A 10,693-nucleotide genomic window follows, 5' to 3' on the forward strand; every position below is an offset into this window, starting at 1 on the left:
TTTATTCTATAAATATTTACCATATATATTTAATATCAAATTATGAAATTAATTATATCATTATTAAAGTTAAATCAACTAAATAATTAACACTTTTCTTTTTGTTTTATGACTTGTAAATTTTTTATTAGTCGTGTCTGTGTTGAGTTTGTGCCCAGCCAAGAGTTTCTCCAAATTAATAATTAATAATCTCAAGTAAAAAGCTTGCCCAACGTTCCCGGATGTCTCTAAGAACAATCAACGTTGACCTTGCTATTTTGTGCAGATAAAAAGGTCTTGGTATGTATGTGTTCGAGTTTTAGCTTTGGTGCGTGATAAGGCAATACAGTCAAACAAATAGAAATAAAGATTTTCTCACCATTTTAAAGCCAAAAGAAAGATTCAACAAGATCAGTATAAAAAATAAATCCCGATAACATCTGACGTTCTGAAGCTTATGAGGCAATTTCAACATTTTAATATGCAAGAAGTTAATATGTGCATTTATTATATAACTTGCATAACTCTAGAGTCTAAACAATCAGACACGTTTAATGTCAGATGGACAATTAATAAGAATTTCTATGGTCGTTTTTCCTCGCATATAGAAACAGATAGAAATTCAAATGATACAGCTAAAGTTTTTAATTAAATGTATGACATCATGATATATTTTATTCTGAAAATGAAATGCAACATAATATTTTCAGTGCACACTTCATTGTTAAGTCCCGCATAAAATTTTATGGAAGACTTGTTCTTTGGTATTGGAAGGATATCTTCCGTGCCAAGTATTCCAACATCTATCACATATAGTTTTTTAAGCTGCAAATTTCAATTCTGCAATGGACTCGGTCACTAGTCTTCCTCTGACAACAATAAGCATTTTCATGGTATTACTGTATGGAGTTTGGATGATCTATCATTGTAACATTCCTCTATTGGTACGGAGTATCTACCAGCTTTACTGATAACTAGTTGACCATCTTTAGTAGGATCTCGTCTTCCAATTACATATTTTCTATTGCAAGGCTCAAACTCAAGACCTCCTTAAAGGAATTGAGTAATGTTCCACTTGGATCAATGACGTGATGGTTTAGTTGCTTCCTATATTATGTTATAGTCTTCTTCCTCTGGACCTCAGCATAAGTGCTTGCTCTCAGAAATTATCTTCCTCAACCTTGTACTAGTAAGAATGGTGACCACGTTATTTATTTGGTTCTTCTTGTTCTCCCACATGACTAGAGCTTCCACTTCAGTAGACAGTTTAGCAGTGGATGAATCTATCCGAGATGGTGAGACTTTGGTTTCAGCAGGTGGAATTATTGAAGCGGGTTTCTTCAGTCCCGAAAAGTCAACAAGACGATACTTGGGTCTTTGGTACAGAAATGTGTCCCCTTTAACAGTGGTGTGGGTGGCTAACCGAAACACACCTCTTGAAAACAAATCAGGAGTTCTAAAACTCAATGAAAAAGGGATTCTTGTGCTTCTCAATGCTACAAACACCACCATTTGGTCATCATCCAACAACACAGTATCAAGCAAAGCAAGGAACAATCCAATTGCTCAGCTCTTGGATTCAGGAAATTTCGTGGTAAAAAATGGACAAAGTAACAAGGATGACAGTGGCGATGTCTTGTGGCAGAGTTTTGATTATCCGGGTGATACGTTGTTGCCAGGAATGAAAATTGGATGGAACTTGGAGACTGGTCTAGAAAGGTTTCTAACATCTTGGAAAAGTGTTGATGATCCTGCTGAGGGAGAATATATTGTAAAAATGGATGTTAGAGGGTATCCTCAGTTAATGAAGCTAAAGGGAACTGATATAAGGTTCAGAGCTGGGTCATGGAATGGCTTGTCTCTTGTTGGATATCCTGCTACAGCTTCTGATATGTCGCCAGAAATTGTGTTCAATGAAAAAGAGGTGTATTATGACTTCAAGATTCTTGATAGTTCAGCCTTTATCATAGATTCACTTACCCCTTCAGGCAATTTGCAGACCTTGTTTTGGACAACTCAAACAAGGATTCCAAAAATCATCTCGACCGGGGAACAAGATCAATGCGAGAATTATGCCTCTTGTGGTGTAAATTCTATATGCAACTATGTTGATAACCGTCCAACTTGTGAATGCCTGAGGGGATATGTTCCCAAGTCCCCTAATCAATGGAATATAGGAATTCGGTTGGACGGTTGTGTTCCAAGGAATAAATCAGATTGCAAAAGCAGTTATACAGATGGCTTCTGGAGGTACACATACATGAAGTTGCCTGACACGTCTTCATCGTGGTTTAACAAGACCATGAACCTTGATGAATGTCGCAAGTTATGTCTTCAAAACTGTTCTTGTACAGCATATGCCAATTTAGACATCCGTGATGGAGGAAGTGGTTGTCTACTTTGGTTTAGTACTCTAGTTGACTTGAGAAAATTCTCTCAATGGGGACAAGACTTGTTTATTAGAGTCCCTTCTTCAGAATTAGGTAGGTACTCCATCAATTCTTTTTTAAATTGTGATATTGATTTTTGCCTTTAATTTCTTTGCTTTCTTATACATTTAATTTCTTGTTGTATATTGCATTATTCATTTTAATTGCGGATTGAAATAAAGATCTGGGGGTTGCAAAATTTTGCTAACAACTGCATAGAAAGTAATTAGTAACTGCATAGACTTTGCTTTCCAAATTAGTAATTAGCTTCAGTTAATAGAACTGTTTTTGTTTAAATTCGGTAACTAATCATGCTCTATTTCTTTCAGATCATGGCCACGGAAACACCAAGAAAATGATAGTGGGAATCACTGTTGGTGTGACTATTTTTGGATTAATCATCTTATGTCCTTGCATATATATAATTAAAAATCCAGGTAAGTATATAGTTATCATTTAGCATCAAATACAGGAATTAGGAACAAAATATATGGATGTGTGTACCCGTATTAGTTATGTTTATATACTGTTATTTTCTGATCAATCAGGAGCTGCAAGAAAATTTTACAACAGAAATTACCAACATATACTGAAGAAGGAGGACATTGATTTGCCAACTTTCGATTTGTCCGTCTTGGTTAATGCCACTGAAAACTTTTCAACTGGAAACAAGCTTGGAGAAGGTGGATTTGGACCCGTATACAAGGTGATATAGAAAACTGATACCAGAACTACTGTTTCCATAAAAACATTCTAAGTTTCTAACTAAAGCTGAAGCTATTTTTCAGGGTACACTGATGGATGGGAAAGTGATAGCTGTGAAAAGGCTCTCAAAGAAATCAGGACAAGGGGTGGATGAATTCAAAAATGAAGTGGCGTTGATTGCGAAACTTCAACACCGTAATCTTGTAAAGCTTTTTGGTTGCTGCATTGAAGGAGAAGAAATAATGTTGATTTATGAATACATGCCCAACCAAAGCTTGGACTACTTTGTTTTTGGTTGGAGCCCTTATAACCTTTCTATTTCTTATTTATAGTTTAGGAAATTATGTAGTCTGCAACTGCTATGCTAAAATGTGTGTATTTGACTAGATGAAACGAAAAGGAAGTTCTTGGAGTGGCATAAGCGTTTCAAAATTATTAGTGGCATTGCTCGAGGACTTCTGTATCTTCATCAAGACTCTAGGCTGAGGATTGTTCACAGAGATCTAAAACCTAGCAATATTTTACTAGATGACAATTTGGATCCGAAAATATCAGACTTTGGCTTGGCTCGACCATTTTTGGGAGATCAAGTTGAGGCAAACACAGATAGGGTGGCTGGAACTTAGTAAGCTAGTTTCTTTCTGATTATGATTGTTTGAAATTGTGCTATCAAGTTTTAATTATTTTACTTCTGAAAATTTAATTTTCAGTGGTTACATGCCTCCTGAATATGCTGCCCGTGGGCATTTTTCCGTGAAATCCGATGTCTTCAGTTATGGTGTGATAGTATTAGAGATTGTAACTGGGAAGAAAAACTGGGAATTTTCAGACCCAAAACACTACAATAATCTTCTAGGACATGTAAGCCTACTAATTTGATTATGCTTCTAATTTGTATGAGGAATTATTTCTGACCTATTGATTTAATTCTCACCATCTCAGGCGTGGAAATTATGGACTGAAGAGAGGGTGCTAGAACTACTGGATGAATTGTTAGAAGAACAATGTGAACCCTTTGAAGTCATACGATGCATACAGGTGGGCCTATTATGTGTGCAACAAAGACCACAAGATAGGCCAGACATGTCATCAGTTGTTTTAATGTTGAATGGTGATAAATTGTTGCCAAAGCCAAAGGTTCCTGGCTTTTACACTGAAACAGATAATAAATCTGAAGCAAATTCTTCATTGGAAAATTATAAATTGTACTCAGTTAATGATATTTCCATCACAATGTTAGATGCAAGATAGGAAATGGAGGCAAGAAAATGTTAAGGATTCATCTTCTGATGTGGGATATATCAGTTATTTGAGCATACATAATTACTAGTGAAAGTGTTATTAATTATGAGTCCCTGCTTTATCTCTTTGTTTCATTTAGACAAACAAATGTATATGTGACAATCAAAGAGTTCTATAAAGACAAAAATTTATATTTCAAATTGTGATAAAATATGGTTGTGAAGCTTCTCCAGCTCTTGTCACAACATTTAGATCCCTCTCAACTTGTTCCACCCACCACACACAATGGAAAGCAAAATGGTTAGAAGCATTGTCACATATCAAGACTGTTGGTATTTGCAACTTTTTGTATGACTATCAAATCCTCTAGAAATCATATCAACTAGATTTTGACCCACATGGTGTACGGATTAAGAAATTTATGTCATATTTTGAAAAGATTAGAATTGCATAAAGTTTAATAGGCATGCATTGATAGTATAAAAATCAAAATCATCTTGATATAATTAATGACTTTTAAATAGTTATTATAAAAGTTGATAAACTTACCATATTTGACGGTTTGGAATCAAATGATAATGTACAAAAGTTTTACATGATCCATGCATGTATTATTTAATCGTAGAAGTAAATAAATATCATCCTGAATTATTACCTTCAATAATTATAAAATATTTAATTATAAAAAATTATCACGTTGAGTAAGAGTGCTTGGAGATACAAACGCCAACTTTTTCATACCCAAACGCTTATCCAGAGAAAGAGAAACCTTGAGGTATTACATTAATTTGTTTACTTGTGATATCCCTGTTTCCCTAATCCTTTGCAGGTCAATCAGCTTCCTCAATTAAATTAAGAAGCAAGGATGTCCCTTCTGGTCCTAGTAACTATGGAGGAGGCGCGTCATGCAGTGATGGTATGAGATCTTTCAATGCCCTTAGCCCTGATGGATTCCAACCTTTTTCTTCCAACAATATTGGCATGTGGTGGGTAAGGATCTCTTGGAAATGGGGAACAAAGCCTTTTCAGAAGGTATGGTAGACATCTTTTGGAGACATTTTATTTTTATCCCTAAGGTGGATCCACTACTACAAAACCTGTTTATTACGACGCGCTAATAACATCGGTTGGTATACCACCATCTTTGAAAATAATGGGATGGCATTCTCATAATTAAAGTGTAAATTTAAGGACGGTCATTAAAAAGACCGTCTTAGTGCTTCTCCTACAAAGACGGTTTTACCCCACCGTCTTTAAATGGTTATATTTTTATCATTTTTTTTCTCTCTCTCATCTTATCGTTGGAAGCTGCAAAGACTTTTTATTTTTGTGACCCTTCATTTCTTTCCTTATTCTCACTTCTCTCTTCTCATTCAATCTCGTAGAGTATTCCGGAATCAAATCAAAACTGGTTTCATCCACCACTCTCTCATTCTCTCTCCTTCGCCCTTGATCCCTTCCTTTTCCCCTTAAATTTCATGCCTCCTTCTCCTTCAAGTCCTCGACCTCAACCTTCTGCGCCTTCTCCAACGCCGAGGAGGATGAAGAAGACGATGATGAAAAAGAAGACCAAGACAACGTTTTTGCTGACGAATACGATGACGTTTCGGGTGAGGCTTTCGACGAGGCCGACGTGTTCGCTCGGCACGATGGATTCAAGTGGCAGAGAGTCGACAAGCTATGCAACGAAGTCATGGAGTTCGGCGCCGATCTCATCGACGTCGACGAGCTCGCCTCCGTCTACGACTTCCGCATCGACAAGTTTCAGGTTCGTTCACCTTTTGTTTTTGTTTCTCTTCGTTTTCGAGAAATTCGAAACTTGTGTGTTGAGATTTTGATTTGTTTTTATTGAGTTTCAGCGGCAGGCGATATTGGCTTTTCTGAGACGCTTCTCGGTGGTGGTTTCCACTCTGACGAGCAGCGGGAAGATGCTGATTGCGGAGGCCGCGGCTGTGGCCACGGTGGCTAGGGGATAGAGAATATTCTACATGACGCCGCTGAAGGCGCTGTCCAATCAGAAATTTGGCGAGTTCCGATGTGCAATTATTAGTATCTGAATTGCCTTTGTTTTAGCTTTTTGCGTTTTTTGTTATGTGTGTGTGTGTGTTTGAGTTTGAGTCAGTGAGTGTGAGGGAGAGTTACTGTTATAATGTTATTTGGAAGTTAATTTTTTTGCTGGTTTTTGTTGTGGAATTTCAGCGAGACTTTTGGAAGCAGTAATGTTGGCCTTCTCACGGGTGATTCTGCAGTGAACAAGGATGCTCAGGTTTTGATAATGACCACGGAGATATTGCGCAAAATGTTGTATCAGAGATAATTTTCTCTTCACCTAGTTTTTTATATAAAAAATACATGTTTTTCTCTTCTCTTTAGAAATAAAACTACTTAATGACTTATGAAATTTTAATATGGTAGAGTGGTGGAGGACTGACCGATTAATTTTGGTAACCAATTACTCACACTGTTCAAAGAAGCCACGCTGCAAGGGATGAACAACCATGTCTTTGTTGCTTATACTTCTGTTGTTGCTACCACTCTACTCTTTCCTATCAGTTTTTTCAGTAGAAAGTATTGGCCATTTTAATTTATTGCTAATTAATCACAAACAAATTAACATATAAATAATATGACAGAGCTTTTACCCTAGCTTGAATGATTTCTTTCCATGTCCCTTTGCAGATCAAGAGTGGTTCCTACACTTAGTTTCTCCATAGCATCCAAAATGATTCTCATTGGGATGATTGGGTAATGGCATTTTACTTTAAACCACACTTGTCACTCAAGACCTTCTTGTACAAGTTTTCTAGTCATGAGTGTAGCTTTTAATTAATTGTGGTCCAAGGAATCTTATCAGTTTTACAACGTGTTTGATTTTTAATTTCAGAAAGTGTTATTAGTTTTCAAAATGTAACTAAACAAGGATTTCTCTGATGGTGGTGGAGGTAGTGCAAGGCATAGAGGAGAGAGTGGAATTAAGGAAAAAGATGAGAAAACATCTCTCAACTATTTCTGTTTTTTGGTTTTTAAAACACTGGTTTTAGAAATAAGTTTTGAAACTTGATGGATTTTGGATGAGAAATTGATTGTTGATCAGTATTCAGTAGCACTTCTGAAACTGTGTTTCTTGTTTTGCATTTTGATGGCCAAGAGTTTCCTGCAGAACCTCAAGTCACATAATGTATTATGTTGGAGTTAGCTACAGTTCTCCAACACTTGCTTCATCAATCGCCAATCTGGGCCCTGCTTTCACCTTCATTCTTGCCATTATTTTCAGGTTCACTCCCCTTAATTGGTTAATTATATTTATCAAATTCTTAACTATTTCTTGTTTTAGTTTTTTCCTGCATGAGTATTTATATTATGGCAAGATATCTAACAATTATTTTAATTAAACCATATATTACATTACCAAAAAATTCTAGCTAAATTGGTTGAAGCTAAGAGGATGTGTGAGTGTTTTAAATTATCTCCTAGTAGAATGTTCGATATTTTGATTCTTTACAGCTAAAAAAGAAAAAAAACATACATTACATATATACTAACTTTTTTTTGTTTGCAATGATGAATTAAAATAAAGTACACTATTGATATTTGATAGTGGTGAATATCTCAGTCTATTATTGTCCACTTATTTTTTTCTCTTATCCTCTTTAACACCCATTTAAGGATGGAAAAGATAGCTGCCAAAAGCAGAAGTAGTCAAGCTAAGGTAATTGGAAGCATAATATCAATAGCAGGAGCATTTGTATTGACTTTGTACAAAAGCCCTTCAATCATCAAAGCTCATTCCCATGATCTTTCCTTACCACTTCAACAACCATTTAGCTTTCTTAAATCTAGGGATGCAGATTGGGTCATTGCTGGCACATGCTTGGAAAGTAGGACTGAATATTTCATTAATCTCCATTGTTTGCACTGTAAGATACCTTTCTAAGTTAACTGCTGCTGCACGTTGACAAAAAAAAAACAGTACTACACTTTGCAAGCTAATATATTTTATTGAAGACAAGGCACATATTTTTTCTTCTTTTTGTTCTTCTTAGGGAATAATTCAGAAAGTCATGGGCTATATACTTTCCACGTGGGCACTGCACTTAAAGGGGCCTGTGCATTCTCACCTCTCCAAATTGTTTTTTTCTGTTGCCATGGGTGTCATATTCCTTGGTGACACTCTCCATGTTGGAAGGACAAAATGCAGATCTTGGTTTCCTTGCTTGTGCCATTTCTTGAGGATGTTCATTGTATTCTTGTAAGCTTAATTTTATGCTTCCTAACATAAAATCAATTAAATTTCTGTTTTATATTTGAGTCGATTCAATTAAATTTCACAAGCATGAGGATCCTAATTTCTGTTTTATGTTTGACTTCATTCAATTAAAATTTTTTTATCTCAACAAAATGCATTCTAAATTTGTTGTTTGTTTCGGGTTAGGTGTTTTAAGGTTTTCATGTTTTGTTTAAGTGCAGGGGAATTGATGATGTGGTGGTGAGAATAAATTGAGCCTGAAAAGGTAGTATTTCTTTATTAGTTCTAATGTAGATAATATTGTAATATTGTTATTATAAATATTGATTTTCATATTATATAATTAAATTTATTGATTATTAGTAATATTGATAATATTGTAATTATAAATACTGATTTTCATATTATATAATAATATTTATTGATTATTAGCAATATTGATAACATTGAAAATATAAAAAAAGATTATTAATTAATCAATTTTTAATTGCAGGTTATTAAATATTTAACATTGGTGCTCACTTAAGAACCGACGTAGAAATATCTTATTTCTAAGACGGTGCCGACGCAAAAGTAACAAATCAAGAGGGGACAATGGACTAGAACTATAAACTACCTCAAAAGGAGAATAATTAGTAGAATTTACTACCCTATTATAAGAAAATTCAGCATGGGATAGGCATTTTTCCCAAGCTTTCAAATTCATACCTACCAACTACCTTAGAAGTTGAGATAGAGTTTGATTTACCAGGATGACGGGCATAGCACATGGGCTCAAGCTTTCTCTCACCCATCCTCTTTTCATCAAGCTCTCCACTTGCCTTTGGATCTCTTTTGTATCTTTCAGATTGCTTCTATATGTTGGCTTATTTGGTAAGGAAGCTCCTGGCATGAGATCAATTTGGTGCTCTATCCCTCTCAAATGAGGTAACCCATGAGGGTTGTCTTTTGGAAAGACATCCCCAAACTCCTTCAATAATTCTTCCACACCTATAGGCAAAGAACAAGCAATAGAAGGTAACCAGTAATCATGAGGCATTAGTAAATACATAGGTTGCCTAGCTAGCATCACTTTCTTCACCTCTTTTTCTCTCATAAACAAGCTCTTTATTTTTATCTCCTCTTGATTTTCATTTTTTTATAGTTTCACTCTTTTTTTTATCTCCACTCTTTTCTTTCTTTTCTCTCCTTTAATGTTTCTCTCTCATTTCATCAATTTTGTTTTTCTCTTCTTTTCTCTTGTATTCTCTTTTCACTCTCATTTTTATTTGATCCTCACAAACCTTACTTATGTTGGACAAGTGACCTTAATAACTTAAGAGGGGGGGGGGGGGTGAATTAAGTTTCAAAATTTTTCCACTAACAAACTTTAACCCCCATTTTAAATGATAAGCTTATAATGCAGAAGAAGAAGAAGAAGAAGAAGAAGAAGAAGAAGAAGAAGAAGAAGAAATCAATTTAACAATGTTCTTTTAAATGTGTAAGATAAAATTAATTGCAATAAAGTAAATGAGATAAGGGAAGAGAGAAATGAAAACTCGATTTATACTGGTTCGACCACCTCCTGTGCCTACGTGCAGTCCTCAAGCAACCCACTTGAGATTTTCACTAACTTTGTAAAAATCCTTTTTACAACTTCTGAACACCCGAGGAATCCCTTTCTCTTGTGTTCAAGAAACTCACAATTCAAGAGACAACCAGTCTCTTGATTACAACTGACTTTCTGAGATGAACAGAAAGATTTCTCTCCTTTAGAGTGGATGATACAAATTGAAGTTCCTGGATGAACTCTCAATAGATTTGCAAGTGTTTGCCCAAGAGTTGTTGAGAGAGCATTTGACAATGAAGTTCTCTTAGAATATCTCTCTCTTGCTTTTTGAAGTCAGACACACATATATATAGACCCTTCGTGCCTTTTCAAAATGGTTTGAAGAGATGTGTCTTTTCAAAAAGTTTTTTTTTTAAATTCTTCACTGGTAATCGATTACATGTTTCTGATAATCGATTACACAGTTATATTTTGAAGGGTCATGATTTTTCAAATTGAATTTCAAGAGTTTCGTTTCTGGTAATCGATTACACATCAATGGTA

General features: G+C 35.2%; 2 protein-coding genes across 2 annotated transcripts; both read left to right on the forward strand.

Moving 5' to 3' along the window:
- Positions 1 to 725: 725 nt before the first annotated feature.
- On the forward strand, positions 726 to 4,674 carry LOC100814745 (G-type lectin S-receptor-like serine/threonine-protein kinase At4g27290). Its single transcript, XM_006597982.4, has 7 exons — positions 726 to 2,462; positions 2,738 to 2,845; positions 2,957 to 3,114; positions 3,197 to 3,407; positions 3,501 to 3,738; positions 3,824 to 3,974; positions 4,056 to 4,674. The coding sequence occupies exons 1-7, from the start codon at positions 1,175 to 1,177 to the stop codon at positions 4,362 to 4,364; spliced, it is 2,463 nt and encodes an 820-aa protein (XP_006598045.1). The 5' UTR covers positions 726 to 1,174; the 3' UTR covers positions 4,365 to 4,674.
- A 1,669-nt stretch (positions 4,675 to 6,343) lies between these two features.
- Positions 6,344 to 8,289, forward strand: LOC112999615 (WAT1-related protein At3g28050). The gene is made up of 6 exons (XM_041009613.1): positions 6,344 to 6,384; positions 6,555 to 6,621; positions 6,808 to 6,923; positions 7,035 to 7,100; positions 7,516 to 7,629; positions 8,022 to 8,289. The coding sequence occupies exons 1-6, from the start codon at positions 6,344 to 6,346 to the stop codon at positions 8,287 to 8,289; spliced, it is 672 nt and encodes a 223-aa protein (XP_040865547.1).
- The last annotated feature ends 2,404 nt before the right edge of the window (positions 8,290 to 10,693 follow it).

The sequence above is a fragment of the Glycine max genome, chromosome 15, assembly GCF_000004515.6.
Source record: "Glycine max cultivar Williams 82 chromosome 15, Glycine_max_v4.0, whole genome shotgun sequence".
NCBI classification, from domain to species: domain Eukaryota; kingdom Viridiplantae; phylum Streptophyta; class Magnoliopsida; order Fabales; family Fabaceae; genus Glycine; species Glycine max.